This window comes from Lepisma saccharinum, chromosome 2, assembly GCF_977018435.1.
Source record: "Lepisma saccharinum chromosome 2, izLepSacc3.1, whole genome shotgun sequence".
Taxonomy (NCBI): Eukaryota; Metazoa; Arthropoda; class Insecta; order Zygentoma; family Lepismatidae; genus Lepisma; species Lepisma saccharinum.
In genome coordinates, this window is record NC_139230.1 from 3,307,954 (window position 1) to 3,327,686 (window position 19,733).

At 37.3% G+C, this 19,733-nt stretch overlaps 1 protein-coding gene across 2 annotated transcripts in view; it reads right to left on the reverse strand.

Annotated features, from left to right (window-relative positions):
* The window catches only part of LOC145983867 (uncharacterized), a 178,621-nt gene that overhangs the window by 150,824 nt on the left and 8,064 nt on the right, over positions 1-19,733 (reverse strand). For both annotated transcript variants that reach the window (XM_083116931.1, XM_083116932.1), the window contains exons 2-8: positions 14,430-14,588; positions 12,497-12,632; positions 10,627-10,916; positions 7,812-7,886; positions 5,866-5,991; positions 4,140-4,359; positions 1,426-1,722 (exon numbers count right to left, since the gene is read on the reverse strand). In XM_083116931.1, the coding sequence (XP_082973057.1) occupies positions 1,426-1,722; positions 4,140-4,359; positions 5,866-5,991; positions 7,812-7,886; positions 10,627-10,916; positions 12,497-12,632; positions 14,430-14,576 (1,291 nt within the window). In that variant the 5' untranslated portion in view covers positions 14,577-14,588. The remainder of the gene's footprint in view (positions 1-1,425; positions 1,723-4,139; positions 4,360-5,865; positions 5,992-7,811; positions 7,887-10,626; positions 10,917-12,496; positions 12,633-14,429; positions 14,589-19,733) is intronic.

Genomic DNA, 19,733 nt, shown 5'->3' on the forward strand with positions numbered 1-19,733 from the left:
CTCTAAAATTGGGCAACCACTTCTGGATACATTCTTAAAAACGAACAAACACCATAGGACAAGCAAAAAAAAAAAAAAAAGTCCCCCCCTCTCCCAGCTCAAGGGAAGGCAAGGGAAAATGGGATGCCTCAGAGGCCAGCGCCTCAACTCATCCCCCTCATCCCGCCAAAACTACAACCTACGCCTGCACCAAGCCCTAACCAACCGTGGCTACCCCTCATCAACAAACAAATCACTAGAGCTAACTCCCACAACCGCACCAAACAACCCAAAACCAACCCTCCAACTCTGATCACCCAATACCACCCTCACATTACGAAAATCAGACATACCCTCCACTCCCTCCTCCCCATCCTGCACAGTGATCCCGAGACCAGATACATCTTTCGGGAAAAACCTAGGGTCGTCTTCCGTCGCCCCCCCCCCCCCCAACCTCCAAAACATCTTGGTCCGAAACACCCCCACCCCTTCTGCACCCCTTCCCCCAGCCCACAGGTAGCAACAAACCCAGATGCAAGACCTGCCCCATACTCATCACCTCCCCCACCCTCCTGATCCCTACAGCGGCAGGTGAGTTCACCCTTCACCCTAAGGGCACCTGCCACTCATCCAACCTAATTTACACCCTCATCTGTCAAATCTGCGGCAACTTCTACCTAGGCGAAACCTCCACCCCCTTGAATCTAAGGATAAATAATCACCGTTCCTCCACCCAAAAACTCCGATTTCACAGTTGCCATCCACACCAACAGCCATAACACCACCTTCAATAACTGCTTCCGTGTTGCCATCATCCACCTTTTACCCCCCCGCTCTGACACATCTTTCCGCAGGCGATGGGAAAGGGCCTATATAGCAGGCATGCACGCCACTATACCCCCCGGACTCAACCTAGCCAACCAGTAACTCTTTCCTCTCCTCCCCAAAACTACCCACCCACCTTACAGTAAACACTGGCTAAAGTATTTTGTGTTTCCTTTCAACTGTTTCTGGCAACACTGACCGTAGAGACGCTACGGTCAGTATTCTGTGTCTCTACTCAAAGTGTCGTCGATCTTTTTCTTAATCTGATATACATAATACTACACAGAAAAAAACAAGCAGTCTAATTTAATTTCTTCTTTCATGGCAAAAATTTATACCCATGGGTCAGTGGGATTGGAGCTTTATATGTACTGGATCACCATACAATATGCACATTCTATGGTGATAGGTGTAATATTTGCGAGAGAAACTCTCCGGATCACAGACAGTCCTTGTTCATAGTTTATAAAATTGTATCTTACAGTTTAAAACAGTGGGCCAATTTCAGGCATTTTACAGTGCTTGTCTCACAATTGACTGTAATGTAGGAGATTTCTTTCCACTAGGGTCGAGACTAAATGCTTGCAAAACGAATTAAAATGGAAGAAAACAATAACTTACCTTCGCCATTCTGATCTTTCATTACAGTTTGTGGAAGCATGAAACATGTGAGAACGCGCTGTTTAGTTTCAACATCAAAATCAGGTTGCAAAGGCACAAGTGGTTGACTTTGGTTGTCTGACAACCATAGAGCTGCCAGTTCATTTAGATTCATCATGGACACTGGTAAATATGTTAAACGATTCTGACTTAGATTCACAACTCGCAGGTGATTCAGATGGCCTATTTCAGCTGGAATCTGGACAAGTTTATTGGAACGTAGGCTTAGAATTGTCAACTTGCAGCAACTTCCTATCTCTAGAAGGTTGAAAATAAAGGGAGAAAAAAATATAATGTAAACTATTTCATCAACTTTCAAATAGTATCATAGCAATTAACTTTAAAACAATCAAATTATCTCACTACAAAACACTAACAATGCATGTACACCAAAAAAATATGGGATGCAGTCTGCAATCTTCATCCCCTCTCCCAAAACCATATAGATATGAAATTTCAATTGATACCAATGATGTACCGATGCATAATGTACCAATACTGTACCGATCTCATAGGAAAGGGTTTATAAAGAATTCAGATGATTCATTCCCTTCCTTAATGAATGTACATAAACCAGATGAATCCCATGATTTTGCCTTAGTAAATATCTCCATATTTGGAAATGTACTTTATACAATAAGACTACATGATTGGTTGAATTTTATAATATGGGTACATTAACACACAAGCTATTTTTGCCCATCATGCAAGAAGGGGATAACCTTAACTAAAACAAAATTGAAGATAAGTCCCTAACAAGAAAAGAAAATATGTACATTAAAAAACTTACTCAATTTTTAAAACTAATTCATTCATTAATTACTTAACAAGAACTAAAACTATACTATCCTGACAACTAAAATCTCCTTACCTAGGTTAAAAGCTAAGGCTGTAAAGGGACACTCAGCATACAGGACAAACACAACTCCACAGGGGATTATCCTGGCCATGGGTCAGGTGCCAGATCCTTGTTGGCCAGCGGGGTGTACTTAGAGGCACATATTTTTGGTAAATAAAAAGGCAAAATTTCGGTACAAAAACTGGGCCAATTTCGGGTTCAAAAGCGGTAAATAAAATAAAATATCGGTGTTATAGCGGTGAAAAAATGGATGAAAAGTGGTATATAAAATGACATATTGGTTTTAAAATTGAGAAAATAATCCTAAATTTGATTTAAAAACTACACTTATTCCACAGAATTAACATTTCACTTCTAATAGCACATTTATGTAGTTATCAGAGTATTAAGTTTATTTCTGTATAAAGGAGTCCATTTTTGCTTCTCCAATATTAACAGCAGAATTAATCAATTTTCCGGGAATTGCATAACTCTCAGGATAATTCAGACCTCGGAAGGTGTCGCGTCGGTATATAAACGGTAAATTTCGTGTTTAAGAGTTAATTTCGCTTTTTGCAGTTCATTTCGCATTATTTCGTGACAAAATATGGTCACAAAATGCACCTCACACCTTTCAAAAACATGAAAAATTAACACTACAATGTGGTTTTTCAAATTTCGTTTTTTCATCAAAAACGAAATATGCATGCCCCTAGGTGTACTACATGGAAGTGAGGTTGATTTTTGGGTGCCTTACCAGAAGGTCACTCCTTACACCCCAAGACTACATGAATTATACAATTGGATCTTAATTTTTGTGTTCCTGGATTCTATTTTCACACTTCATACATATAACGTTCTTGGTTCCAATGCAATAAAATGTTAAAATTATGTCCCATATTTTATATTTTTCATAATTTTAACTTCCTTAGACTCAGGGTCCTGAAGACCATATAATCAAGGTTCCCCTGTACCTCTACATTAATGAAAAGGTAACAAAATGGCAGAACTGGTCATTCAGTTACAAGTTACTTATAGATACATTAGATCAGTAAAATTATCAACAATCTTACAAATAAAAAGGTACAGCGATATGCCTCAGTCAGCAAATACTCATTCAGTACCGTTCAATCCCTAATAGATATGCCAAAAAATGGGAAGCAAACACTTACCAGACAAAGTGAATTATAAATATTTCCCAGCATGGTTATATCTTCGATCAGAGGGACAAACATGATCTTTCCTCCCCTGATTGAAGAACAGCCCATGATGCAAAATATGTACGTTTTATGTGGTAAGTTTTCTCAGTTTCTTTCCCCGATTTTACATTTTTTGCCTTTCAGCTCCTTGCTTTTCCTGTTTCATACAACTGACACCTTAGAATAAGATTTGCTAATGAACTAAAATCAAGAAAATACTTCTCAATTCGACACACACCAACTGTTATCCTAAAACATGTTACTCATGATTTACAAGAAAGAGAGCTTTATATTTTGAAGAAACCCTCACAATGCAATGTGCACTAGAGGCACTAATGATATTTCAACTGCAAATTTTCTGATGAGTGTATAGGATGAAAATAAAGAACAACTACTAGAGTCTGCATCAAATTAATTATTATACTATCTATACAGATAGTTGAGAATGTACGTTTTTGATGACTTCACAGTATTATGTAAGATGTAAACTTGCCGAATTCTGTATCTGAAAATTTTTCAGTGTGGTAATATGTTGAGGCAACATTCTACTTTCATGACATGCAATATTTAACCATACAATGCATTTTGCATGCACTGGCTTCTTTTCTAACAAAACAATGAAATGGCATGCTACCTACCTGGCGGCAAGTCTTCCAACAGATTGTCATCAGCATTTAAAATATGAAGCTTCCTCAACAAACCAATAGAAGCTGGAAGTATTTCAAAATCATTCTGACTAAGTATAAGCTCTTCTAAATTTGAAAGATCACCTATTGAATCTGGCAGGATCGTCAGCTGATTATCATCTAGCTTCAATGTCACAAGGCTACTTAAATTTCCAATGGTTTCTGGGATCTCCTATTACAAGAAATGTCATCATGATATCATTTACGTACTTTACACAAAGAGATGTTCACAATACTTAGATAATACTTTGGCACTCTGGTAATAGTTAAAATTAGGCAAAGTGCAAATTTATAACTAAAAATAAAATAAAGCACTATTCAAATGGCAAATGTAAATATTAATCAAAATACAAATTAGGAGAAATAATAATTAATACAAATATTATCCAAATTCTTTTCAGAAACGTTTTGAACTAGACTTTTTATATCCAACTCTTAAGTCACAGGTATATGATGAGCACCAATGCTTCAGTTGTCATTACCCCCCAACATAATTGGTTCATTAGAGAATTCAAACTTTATAAGAGAGTGATCACCATGATTAAACAGAGAAACAACAATAATTCTAGAGCTTAGATAATTAAAGATTGCTCCTTTTTACAAATATGAAACATTTACTTATGATACACAAACATTCATTTATTTGGTGTTCTATGCATTTCAATGAAGTCTGCATCATTCCACTGCTTAACAGTTCATCCAATATTTAATTTTAGAACCAATTTAGTGGCTGAGAGCATTAAGTGGTCAACGTAGTCTTGCCACCACCTGGCCTGAGTGTGGGTGTTTCTTTGTTAGTGTCCCCTCATCAATTCCATCCAATAACCAGTCATCCTCATGATGGAATTAGCCAAATGAAGCAGCAAAGTGATATCAAAAAAGAAAAATACAAACACAATGTAACGTTGGAGGATACTTTAGTGAAAAATTCAATAAATGTTAGTCGACTTTGTGTTTTAAGTCCATTTTATGTACAGTAAGACTAACTGGGACTGGACGTACAGTTTAAAGTGGAATCTGAACCAATGTGCCATGTGCCTCCACCAGGTATCGAACCTGGGACCCCTTGATTACAATGTGACAACATTACCACTATGCCATCGAGGAGGCTTAGCAAGTTCCAACGAGGATGGTGGCAGTGGCCACTGAAATTAATCGAAAAAGAAAAAAACAGCTTCGCGGATAAAAGTGAGTACTAATTTCTCCGTATTTATAATCAATAAATGTTAGGAACTATAGTGGCAACGGGGGAGGCCTTACGCGAGTTAAACCTTTTTATTCTTGATGATAATCTCATTCCAGAACTCTATCAAGGAGCAGTAACTCAAACAACGATTGGTAACCTCAAAACATTTTCTAAAAAACTTGAAATAGAATCTGTCCTGAAAAAAAAAATTAACCAAGTTGTTTGGGACAGATCTTTTTCCACAAAAAGAAATATTACTATGACTAATATAATGGAATTAACAGAGATTGCGTCTTGGATGACATTTTATATGGCTAAGACTGTGACAGACACACATCCTGGCTTACAGGTAGCAGTCTTAGAAGAAGCCACACATTTGTTCTCAGGCTATAATGTCTGCATCAGTTTAACAATTTGAGGAATAGCCAGCTCAGATTCAGTCTCTGGATTTAGATGAATAGCATCAAGTGATAGGAACAGATAAAGTCGTACCTGAAGTTCATTGGATGACAATATCAGGTCAGTTAATTTACAACAGCCTTCAATTTGGGGTGCAATCCAACTAATGTTGTTGCTGCTGCCATCTAAATTATTCAACTTCTTTAAATTTCCAATTACCTAGAATATACAAACAGAAATTAATTAAACATTCATTCTTATCATCCTATAAAATGGGTCAATTATGTCAAGTTTGAGCACTTAAATGATACTGATTCACATTTGGCACTTGACCTTCCGCTAGTCAAAATTTTGAGACAATTTCAAACTTAACACCTAAATAATATGCATTAGTTGCAACCTGATGTCCAAATGATCTACTTCAGTTCTGAACCCTGTTACCCAGTGAAAATTGGAACATTTACTTGTATCATATCAGATATATACAGGGTGTCCGGCTTAGACCTTTAACATTACAAAAGAGCATAATTTTGCAGAGAAACCCAATTTTATTACGAAAATTTACATTTTGGTAGAAAAACTCATGCATTTTTTTGTCCCAGCACCAGCACTTCACACAACCTCGATATGAGCCCCCCTGTGGCACGGCAGATGTCGAACCGATATTCCAATTCTGTCCAGGTATTCACTAGCATTTGAGGGGTCACATTGTTCATCGCCTGACGAATTCTGTTACGCAGATCTTCCAAGTTCTCGACGGGCATACTGTAGACTTGGTCCTTGATGAACCCCCAAATGAAAAAGTCTATGGGGGAAAGATCCGGCGAGCGCGGAGGCCAAGCAAGTGGTTTAGATCCTCTCCCTATCCATCTTCTGGAAAAATGCTCATCGAGAAATCCTCGTACAGTGATAGCAAAGTGTGCCGGGGCTCCGTCTTGTTGGAAAATGGTTTCTGGAGGCATTTTAGGCACAGTATAATGCTGAAGCATGTCTAAATAATTCGTTCCTCTCAATGTTCCTTCAACAAAGAAGAACGGGCCTATTATCTTCTCTTTCATTAACCCACACCACACATTAACTTTTAGCGAGTCTCTCATAATTTCACGAAACTCATGAGGATTGTCACTTCTCCAAATACGGCAATTTTGTTTGTTAACTTTGCCACACGTGTGGAATGCAGATTCATCAGAAAAGCACACCTTGTCCAGAAAAGCATTGTTGTTGTCAATTTCGGTTAACATTTTACCCGAAGACGTTTGTGTTTTAGGTTTATCATCAGGATAATTTCGTTGATCTAACTGGATCTTGTACGCCCGTAGACGTAACCTTTTGTGCACAACGTTATGGATAGTAGACCGAGGAATGTTGAGCTCTAAACTTGCACGTCTTATTGATTTTCTTGGACTTCTTGTGAATGCAGTGCGAATCACTTCACTGTTTCCCTCTGATACCTTCCGCTTTGCGTACTTCCCGCGCACCGACACAACACTTCCAGTTTCTCTTAGTTGTTTATCCCACTTAACAATACTCAAATAGGAAGGAACATTGTCGTCACGTTGAAGATTGAATTCACGCCGAAAATCATGTTGAACAAGCTTCACAGATTTGTTTGCTGCCAGTGAAAGAACGCAGAACACTTTCTGCTGAACCGTCCATTCCGCCATCTTGGAATTTATGCGTTACACGCGCATGCGCGTCACGTCAACTCGAAGTACTGATGATTCTCGCAAATGGCCACAGTTGCCAGTCCCATACAAACAATAAGTTTCATTTAAAGTTGAATGTAACTAAAGTTATACTGTTTTGTAATGTTAAAGGTCTAAGCCGGACACCCTGTATATAATATTTGTGAACTACAGAAACCTACTTATTCAAAAACCTTCAAATATGTTGGTGATAAATTTAGAAACTGACGCACACAACAGAAGTGATTAGTTTTCTTTCACCTTAATGAAATATCCACTACTGAAAAGTGACTTCACCCCAACAGCTAATAAATTGTCAAAGAAATGAAAACTGTCTGCATTCCCCTCACATACCTCTGGGATACTCCTGATTCTGTTGGAATCGCACCACAATTCAGACAAGTTTGGCAAGCTTCCAATAACTTCTGGCTATAAACAAAAACAGGTTTCTATTAGCAGATATCAGTTAACTTTCCAAATATTGAATTAAGGTAAATAATTGTCTGTGAAGTTATGCATGCACATACTTCAAACTATATATATATATACATAAAAAAAAACCACAAACCATTTTAAGCACAATATTATTTAAGATAGTTTGCTTCTCTGAAACAACGTCTCTAATAGGAAGTCATAAGAAGTTTAGACACTTCAATTATCCTCTCCTTGGTTCATCCTAATAAGAAATAATTCACTATAACAACATCCATAGTTGGTAGCCTCATGGCAGAGTGCTCAGCATAAAGTGATACAAAGGCAGAGGTTCAGGGTTCAAATCCTGGGGAAGACATGAATGATCACTGCATTTCTTCCATCATCCATTTAATCAGTTCATCATTCAGCACCCAAGAGGTAAAAAGCAACATAAAATATCTAAAATTCAAATAGAAAGTAGCACTTGAGATGAACCATTGGCTCAGAAACCAAGTATATTACTGGATCACACTATTCAGATCCTTAACAATTAAACACCCACTTTTAATAACCAGAGAACTTTATGTAATGAAAAGTAGCAGAAGTTCCAACTTTCCCATTAATAAAACAAAATTTCACAAACACTAACTCTCCAATCAAAACAACATACAGCCCAAATATAAAATATTAAAATGCTGACCAAGAAAAAAAATTATCATATAAAAAATATTGTGATGGACTTTCCCAGCGTACACCCAAAGTTTTTTTCTTGTATATTTTTTTCCCCTTATTTTCGAAAGTTGGCATGGGTCGTGGGAACTCTCATGGACGTCACCCCTATTTTTGACCACCTTCTTCGCACAGCATGGTGCTGTCACAGTTATGTGAATTTACCACCATGCGAGTGTCACGGCCGAGGGACAGAATGCAGCAGCCAGTCTAGAAAGCTGAAAAAGATGTAACAATAGAGCTAGGTCTCCTCAACATAATGCACGCCTGGACGTCAGTGTTGCCAGGCAAGTCAAAATTTCACCAGCATAAGTACGTAAAGGTATCACTTTGTCTTTTCCTCGTTCAAATTTCTAAATCTAGTGATTTTGTTCCATCTTAGATGGCTCCACACCCTCCATTCTAGAGGGGGGGGTCTTCCAATTCGAGTCGCACCATATTTTCAGACATTCTCACGTCAAGTCTTTTCTCTGTCCATCTACGGAGCCATATATTTGTCTCTCGAATATTTACAAGCCTGTCACCATTTCGAAAACATCCCTTGATGTAAACTTCAGAATTAAGCTCAAAGGAGAACTATTTACCTTCATAAATTTCGAACCTAGACATGTTTCTGTCCACTTTAATAAAAGGGGGATATATATATATAACGTTGTAAACTTGCAAGGTCACACACCCTCCATGTTCATTGTCAATAGTGCATCAGTAGTGCAAGCCCAATAGTGAAAAATAGTGTTTCCAGGAGTCCTGGGACAGACAGTCTAAGATTTAACGGTGAAGAAGTAAGGAGGCAAAGTGGTCGCTCACGAAAAGTTCTGTTCTTTCTTCCTTGTTCGTACGTATATGTGAGCAGTGTTGATCTGTTGACGCTCAGGCATATGAACGGGCAAGTGTTAAAACAGCGCCAAGTACGAACTATGTGTGCATGCTGATTTGTTGACGCTCGGACGTATGAACGGGCAAGTGGTAAAACACCGTCAAATACAAATTGTTCGGTGACGCCGAGTCCAACGAGTGCTGCAGAACAAGTCATACAGTTATCAAGCTCGCTGTAATGGACTGAACCGGATACGTCCAAGGAACCCACCAGTGGTTCTAGCTGCTATACTGAAGGACTGCTATCATTTCATCTATTACCCCCCCCCCCTCCATATCCCTTCAAACGGGACATCAGGACCATATCAGAAGACTGGGCCCCAACGATGGACAGACAAGGTAATGTGCAAACTGTAATGTAGTATGCGTACTGCATGCATTATGTAATTGGCCAAATAATTTCAACTCTTCATTGCTAATTTAGCTTGTGACAGTGTTTGTAAATTTTATAAATATGTTTATAGGCCTTTAGTCTTGTGTTTCATGCATCAGTTAGCCAAACGAATATGAATTAAAATTATGGAAATAATAATGATTGTGTTTGCATCTCGATTTACCTACTCATATTAAGTTTCACCTACATATGTGTGTGTTACAAGGAGCCAGTTGAGGTTGTATGTATAGCTAGCCGTGGATTTAATTTTTTGATTTGTCTTGTTTTGTTGCCCAACTGGTTTCTGGAGGCACTGTTGCCTCCATGATGTGGTGGCTACCTATTTCTACCGGTAGGCAGTCATTACAATATACATTAAAAACGTAATGTTTCTACCCTCTAACAGTGTCTCCCTCAGATAAAGATTCACAATAAATTAGTGTGAATTTTATTGTGAATCTTCGTCTGAAGAACACCCTGTTAGAGGGTGGAAATGTTATGTTTTTAGTGTATATTTTTTATACAACAAATTTTGCCTTGGTCAGCATTTTAATGTTTTATTTTTACAAATATAAAACTTTTATATTGAATTATTAATTATTTTAACAAGACACAAAATACACACAAATAATGAAATCACTAGAAAATACATTAACAAAACTATGAGCTAAATATAGAATGTTATATCCAGCAGGAACACACTGATGTAATATTTTGAAACTCTAAATTTATAAATATTTTTTTCAAGCCAAAGGACAATAACTTAACCTAACTTACCAGATCAGAAAATTCATTCTGGCCAATGTCAAGCCGCTGAAGACAACTTAACCTTGCTATGGACTTGGGTAATGTATTCAAATGATTTTCTCGTAACTCTAATATTGTCAATTTGGATAATCTCCCAAAGTTAGCTGGTAAATAGTCCAGATATGTGTCATTTAAATACAATTCCTTTAATCCAATTAGTTGTGTAAATCCTTCAGGTAGCTTCTCCAAAGGATTCACACTGGCATCAATGACTGTCAACTGTTTACAGCCTTTAATGTTATCAGGAATGCCTGCAACAGCTAGAAATCAGATTAATTTGTATGCATCAAAAATGAACAAATGGAATGGCTGTTTCAGTTTTATTGCATAAGATTTACACTAAAATCATATGTACAAAAATAATTTCAACAATAATGAGAGAAGCAGCACATAGATTACGTTAGATTTATATAGTTTCAATAGTGATCTGGATGCTGATAAGAACTCAAAAAAATCAATGGTGTTTTATCAAGACATACCACAGAATAATACTTTTAGGTAGGGGTGGACTGATACAAAATTTTTGCCAATATTAATATAGTACTAGTATTAAAGTTAGAAATAACCAATACCTATCAATCTGATATAAAATTACAGATGTTCTGTTCACCTCTTAATTACTGAATGTTACCAGGTGATTGCAATAAGAAGTTAAGAACTGTGTATTTAGAAACTTACTGATAACCTGATACAATGATGCCTATAACAATTGATACGGATAGAGCACCAATTAATCGTCTCATCCCTACTATTAGCTAATCATCTATAAAACAATAAAATGCACATGCAAAAATAACACTCAGTCAACACAACACTATGCACATATCTTGAAAAATAACTTCCCTTGCATATAAGAAATAAATTTTCTATATTTTATCTGTACATTATGGGTGAATGAGTATGTTGAGCAGTCGACTCACAATCTCACCACCAAAGGTTCCAAGTCCGAGTCTTGGTCTGAGATTGAGTGTTGATTTTTGTATCTTCATTAATTTAATCCAATCATCTTTCATCTTCATGGACAGTTAGGCTAAAGAGGCAGAAAAGTGATGTTCATTTTTGATTTGGTTTATCTTACTTTGCTTTTGTGCCACTCTTGGCTAATTTGCAAAGATGGGGATGAGTGATGAAATTGATGAATGGACACTCACAAATATCCATACCCAGGCCAGGATTCGAACCTGGGACCCCTGGCATTGTAGTGCAATGTGCTAACCACTCGCCACGGGGCCCTGCTCAGAAAAGTGATGTATTGGGCTGTCTGGGAAGTTCTGATCATTTTTGACGCAGGTACACATAAGCACTCCCCTATGGAACAACACGGTAGGAAAACAGATGAAATGTTGGTGGAAGTGAAAAGAAGAAATTTGACTGCATCTGTCGGTGATGATTGGTCATGTGAGGCCAAAGCTGTGTTTCTGTATCGTGTGTAACAAACACACGATACAGAAACACAAAAGTTGCATTTTTGACACATTATTTTGTTCCTCTGCAAAAAAGGGTAAAAAAACACTGCAGACATGCAAGTTGATTTGTGACACATATGGAGACAGCACTATAGGTAAATTGATAGTTAGAAGATTGTTTGCCAGATAGGGCTCACATAAATTGACAACATTTTGCAGAACTTGTTGTCATTTATTATATTATATTTATTTCTGCAAATGAAGGAAATCCGGTGGGGGAACATTGCACCATGGTTTGGATCCCACTTTAAACTGTAGGCCCAGTCCTGATTAGCTTATCTGTGCTTAAAGTAGACTTAAAACAAAAATTCAAACAAACAAAATAATAGAAAGTGAGCAAGAATTTAGAATGGAATGAAAACAAGACTACTTACCATTCTTGCTTATATCCAATTTCTGGAGGTTTATCAAAGAGGCAACAGCTGGTGGGATAAACTCAATTTCATTGTCACTCAGTCCAAGGTGCTTCAATCCATGGCAGTGAAATAAAGGACGTGGTAAGTCTTTGATCTAAAAATGTAAATACCAGTAATTATCTCAACAAATTCAAATATACATGCTGTAAAAATTCTGTTTGTGTATTATAAACCTCCTTAGGTATTTATTATGAGAAGAAAACTCTTGAGATTGAAAGCATTACACGGAAACAGATTCAGAACCACATTTAGTTTATTTTACCTTTCAGAAGAACAGCACAGAACTGCAATGCCTTAACTTGCCAAAGCTACATTGAAATGTCCTCTACAATCAAGATTTTGAAAGATAATACTGAGTATCAGAATCAGATTACACATCACAATTTGAAAGATTTTGGTGCTGGTTCATTCCAATGGGACACTTTCAACTGATTATCATTATCCTCACCAGAAATAATTTATTCACATTAACCAAATGCTGATACTCTGGTGGGAATAAATCATAAATGGCTAATTCACATTTTTTTTAAAAACTGAATACAAAATTTAAGAATAATAAATCACAAAAAATATAAATCTCATGTATGAATAATTTTTACTGTGGCCATCACAAACATACAACTAAAATAACTTCTTCCAAGGGCATGGAATCTGATCATACCAAGCATTATGACTTCTACCTCAAAGAACAGTGGTTAACACTATCACATAATGAAAAGCATCTGAGTTTGATTAAACACGGGAGCTCCTGCCAGCAATTCAGCTCCATTTTAAATTGTAGGTCCAATTATTGAGACCAAATACTGGGCCCAATGGTGAACACCAGATATTTGAGTTGATTTTTTTATTTAGCGTCACTTTTCTACCATTTTTTGCTAATTTTAACAATGAGGATGAATGATGATATGATGAAGGGACAAGCACAAAGAACACCCATGCTCAGTTTGGGATTCAAACCCAAGACCCCTGGCATTGTAGCATGCTGTGCTAACCACTCCGCCATGAAGGTTGGCAAAAATCAGATACTCTTTCAATTCATATCTTTTCTGCTCTAGCTTTTGTTATCAAATTGTTAACGAATGTCTAATCAGTTAACAAGAAGAGACAGCCATTAATAAAAATGTCCAATCCATTCATTGCAATGAGAATTTATATTTGCAACACTTGCACTACCTAAAACACAGTCAGGTCACCTTGAAATTCTCATCCCTGTAACTGTCGTGGAAAATCTGAATGTTATCTTGAATATTTTAAATGCAGAAGCGTGGATGATTTGATATTTCAGTATGGATAGATCTACATTTATTTGATGAATGAATTCTATGCTTCACTAGCTTCATCACAAGCATGAATGTAAAATGAATACTCAGTGAAATTAATTTAGAACAACCAGAAACAATCCCTTCGCAAAAAAAAATCATTTTGAGTTCCTTACACTGTCAAACATTGAAGTGCAACACATGGGCAAGTTTTTGGAGCATTTACTTTTGAATGCACAAATGAAATATTTTTAAGAAATTCAGATTGTAAACACTTTATTTCTTGTGGTCAGCAATAGTCAGGTCAGTGTGTGTTCTTAAAATATAGAAATATGCCAGTATGTTTCCCTGCATTCACTAGTTCTGGCACTTGATATCTTTATTTTCTTATTGGCTCACATTTTGGCCACTAAGTTGTCAACCATGTCATCTAAATGTGTTAATCACCAAATTGTGTGTAAATATAAAAAATCTAACACCAAACCCTGCAGTGGATACCAAAAGACAAGAAAATTGGGTATTTTCTTCTTCTTTCCTAATATATCACAATAAATAATGTTTTTGATGAACATGGTGGAATACGCATTCAATGTGCGTAAAGCAAAAAAAAAAAAAAAAAATATATATCATACCCTATTGGAGTCTAGAAACAACTCCTCCAATGTCCTCTCAAAGGCAAACACTTCGGGTGGTACATCTGACAAGGAACAATGACGATAATCAAGTTCTCTGATGTCTTCAGTCTGTGGATTAAAGCACTGCAGGCACTTCCAAGGCATGCTTAATGCACTCTGAAAATAAGATTACATTTACATTAATTATCATGAAAGTGATATTCAGGAAAATTATAAATGCAAATAAACCACTGACAGTCATATAACATGTTAGAGCTATTCAAAATTTGAGCACTTGCCCAAGGTGATGGAAATTTTTTGTTCTCCTATGTGGAACTTATGATATCTTGTGGGCTGCAGGCAACAGATAATGCAATGTTTATGCATTTACTGTTAACATAAAGGATGGATGCTTTTCAGTGCTCCTCGCACACAGCATCGACTTTGTGCTAAAGTTGTCCTCTATTGTACAGATTACATATAATTGTGAGAGAAATTTTGTTATTAGTTATAACATGAATGCTCTATGACTATAACAAAATATTTTTGCTTTTACTTTAGTTTGTGGCAATTATATAGATTGAAACATAGTTAAGGTTTTCTGGGCAGCTAACAGTTATAAATAGTGTTGATTCTTGTCATTTCTCTTACATCGGCATCTTTTGTGGAGAGTACTTTTCTTTGGTCTGGCTTGTATTTGTTTGGTAAGTTCAGTTTTTCTTTAATGTTAAAGTGTGTTTATTGTATAGATAGAAAGCATTTAGAAGCCTAAATTGTATGCAGTGTATAAACAGTTTTTTGTACCACCTCACAGTCTTACAATTGGGTAGTAAGCAGTCATTTGTCCTTTCTATCTACTCCAGATATGTAGCAATTGTACTGCACAATTGGTAAAGGCTTCATCTGCTTTTCATGTCTTCTGTCCTGCCGCTTGCAACACCTCTATCAGAGTACTTTCCTAGAGTTTCTTCCCCTTTCTGTGTGTAGCTGAATTCAGGTGTGTTTTCCATTCAACAGAAGGCTGCCTGTAGAACACGTTTCTCTAGAAGAGAAATAATCCATGCACAAGGAGTGCCCATTTTCTAGTTTTTCTTCCATAAGGTGCAGAGCTACTTCTCTTGAGTGGTAGTACAAACCATAGAACAGCCAGGTCAAACTCATGGCCTGTGGGCCCCAGCATCCCTCAATGTGGCCCGCATTGGCACTACGTACATTTCGTGCATGCAGGACTATCTACACATATGCAGTTGTCCAGTAGCGGCTTCTGCCTATTCGCACATGCACACCCAAATAAATCTGTAATGCAAATCATTATTATTATACTTATTTATTGAACTCTATCTCCTTCGAAACATCAAGTGTTCCCACGCCGCTCCACCAAGAGAGATGGTGGAGAAGTCTGCAATCCGTGATTTCAACCCGCGATCGGTGCAGGAACACAATGGTAGTTTCACTCGCTATGATGCTGATTGGGTGTTTTGGCTTGAGCGCCATGTGAGGGGAGGTTGCATCATTTAGGAAGGTTGTGAATGCAGAGATCTGTGTGCGAGGAAATGTAGTGTTGCAAACCCATTCCATTGGAGATCGTGTGATGGAGTCGATGCAACCCATACATCATCGCAAATTGAGTTGTTTTTTTTTATGAAAGGGAAATTTCCATGGTATATTGTCCCGAGCATAACAGGGGAAGATATAGAGGAGGAGTGAGGGCAACTGAAACCAAAATGGGTGTTTTAAGCATGTCTTTGCTTCGTGCATCTTGGTCAAAATAAATGGCCTCCATGGCGCAGTAGCCAAATTATCAACCCACGAGGAGGGAGCGTGCATCAAATAGTCAGCGGTTTTGCATTGTGTGCCTGTTACTGCATTCCAAAATTATTTAACACTGTCAAAAGGTCGTTCTTGTTTCAGTGCAAAGTGTTTGATTTCATGATGAAAAGGGAAACTGTACATAGCAAAAGCAGACTTAACGTTATTGAATTTTTGGAGGGAAGTTAGCTACAAAGCCTGTAGCAACTGCGGTTAATATATGGATACGGCGGAAGAGAAGGAAAATTCTGAAGTACGATTACGAAGCAAGGCAGTGTGAACTTAGTGAGTACTGTTACTTGCTTTAACATTTATTATCATCTTGATTTAGCTTGATTTGCTTGGTTTGATCAGGCTGTCATTAGAAATAAACAACAGCTAGATAGATTACAACTGATTTGCTCCATGTGGTAGTTGGATCGGCTTCTTTGGTGTACGCCAATGTTATTATTCTCCTTGTTCATTAATATCAGCAGAGCGGGGGAGAAAGTTTTTACAAAATATTTTGCAAATCGACAATAGTATTGATATTGTAGATCGGTATCTCTATGTTTTGAGTGACTTTGTCACGTTATCGAATGCTGAATTACATACTGCACAATAACATCGCTCTTCTCGTGATTGGCTGGATAATTTCCGAAATATTTGAAATTTGTAAAAAAATTAGTGTGAAAAAAAATCATGAAATACGTATAACTCTGTCATAGACCCATTTTCAGTGAAAGGTGTTGAAAACTTGGGTTGCCAATATATTAAACTTCATTATGTATGCAAAAATGGGTGTAAGTATTTCACAGGGGTGGTATAACACTTCTGGACGACAGACTGAAGTGCGCACCCATAGAGCCAGACCACGAGCCGCCACTGCAGTTGTCCCTCTTTTCCTTTCTCATGAAACAAGCCTCAACTCATCCAAACTTCACCAGATTGACCTATTTTCGTTAATCTTACATTCCATTAAGGTGTGGTGATGACTAAGCAAGTTAATTGACAGGTTAGTTCTGAAATATTTTTTTTAAAAAAAAGTCTTGCTTGCTGGGGGTGGGAAGCGTGAACACATTCTGTCACCTATGAGTCTGTTTATTGATTGTTTGCCTTGAAGAAAAGTCAGTTTCTGGAAAAGATTCAGATAACCATGTCACTGCCTAAGCCCTGTGGGAGTAGGAAAAGGACCATAAAAGAGTAATATATAATTTTTCAAGTGAAATAAGAGATTGTCCCTTTTTGTTGTGAAGTGAACACTGAAATAAGTGGAAATTTTGTATCCTGACAAAATGAATTCATTCAGTAATATTTCTTTGTCACGAAATACAGTTGCCGACCTTCTTGGCAGAGTGATAATCACAGTGCGCTTAGATGGCAGGGGTCTCTGGTTCAAATCCGGCCTTTACATGGTGTTATTCATCAGTTTCAGTATATCACTCACCCCCATCATTGCCAGAAGTGGCAGAACAGCGATGCTAAATAACAAAAAATGAAACCAATGTAAAAGATCAAAAATCTGAAATATAGTAGAAGAGATGATTGATGATTAAGCAAGATATATCAATGAACAATTGAAAGGAAAAATTGCTGGTTTTGTTGCCTTTTCATTTACAATGGTTGAAAGTACGAATATCTGAGTTAACTGTGAATGCAATTCTCATCTCAATGTGACCGAAGAACTACTTGACATAATCCCTCTCAGTGACACAACTACAGCAGATGATATTTTCAAGGACGTGGAGGCCATTTTTGCAAAGGTACAATAGTTATAATTTCAGTCATTTCCCAACTTCTCTGGATTACCAACGGTCAACATGTGAACCTGTTTTAAGCCAACATTAGTCCAAAGTAAAACTTTTACTTGATTTTAAAAACAGGTTTCAAAACTTCAAAGAGTGTGAAGGGAAATTTTCTTGTTTCTTTCAATGCTGCATGTGCTGGTCCCATCTTCAAATGAAATTTATTGACTCACAATGCGACTCAGTATTGAAAGAGAAACAGCACAAGGTAGGTGTTCCTATTTGTCTCATATCTCCCAGAGCAGCCAATTTGCTGCTGGAATTTTAGCGATGGTTGGTAGCACTTAATGTACTTAACAGATGTTCTCCATTATGAAGATTAATAAAACTGCCCAACAATCAAAAATGACTGACAGCTGGCCGCCATGGCAGAATGATTAATACAGTTTGCTGCAATGCCAGGGGTCCCTGGTTCGATTTCCGGCCTGGGCATGGCTGTTCTTTGTGAGTGTCCCTTAATCAATTTAAACATTCATGATGGTTGCGGTAAACGCAGTTTAAAATTACTTAGGTGAAATTTAGAAAATTTCGCAATTCCGCATTGCACAATTTAATGGTTAAATCCTATTAATTTCGAAGATCCACTGTCGTCATTCACAAAAGGGTACGGCATTTGAAGCGGAGATGGTACCTTGTCACTGATCTCTGGATTACCAACGGTCAATATGTGAACCTGTTTTAAGCCAACATTAGTCCAAAGTCTCCGTTTCAAATGCCGTACCCTTTTGTGAATGAAGACAGTGGATCTTCCAAATTAATAGGATTTAACCATTAAATTGTGCAATGCGGAAGTGCGAAATCTTCTAAATTTCACGTAAGCAATTTAAACATATTATTATTATTTTCTTTAGCGTTGCTCTTCCATCACTTCGCCTAACTTCTGCCATGACAATGACCTTTGATTAAATTTAATGGGTGAAGGATGGTTACAAAGAAACAGTCATGCACAGACCAGGGCTCAAGCCCGGATACTTAAGTAACGAGATCGTGAGATGGAGAAATTAAGGAAATCAAGTAATGCAAAATTTTTGAAAAAAACGTTAATCATGTACAAAGATGGTGTTTCAAAAATTCAATTGAAAATTACCACTGAGGAAAAATGCAGTATGCTTTACCAATAATTACATATCCGAATGGTTAGCGCTTTTCTCTCGTTCTTGTTGTCGGCCAATCTCTGAGGGGGAGTGCAAGTGGTCCCGGATCGGTACCCAGTGGAGGAACATAGTAGTTTGGATCCAACTTTAAACTGTATGTCTAGTCTTGATTAGCTTTTCTGTGTATAAACTGGACTCAAAACACCAAATCAATCAATCGTGGTGGAGTGATTATCACAGCGCATTACGACACCTAGAGTTCGGGGTTTGAACCCCAACCTGGGCATGGGTATTCTTTGTGTTTGGCCCTTCATTAATTTTTATCATATCATCTTCGTGATTAACCAAATGTGACAAAAAAGTGACGCTAAGTAACAAATATCAAATCATTGATTGATTGTTTGATTTGGTTTATTTTACTTCGGTTTTCCACCACTTTTGGCTGATTGCAAAGATGATACAATAAAATTGATGAAAGGGCACACACAAAGAACACCCAAGGTAGCGAAGCCAAGATTCGAACCCAGGATCTCTGGCTTAGTAGTCAAATCAAAGAGTTTTAGATTTTTGAAAGGGGGTGGGAGTTGCGTGTACTTTTTTTTAGTAGTCATTCCTCATTTTTCAATCTTTTCCTG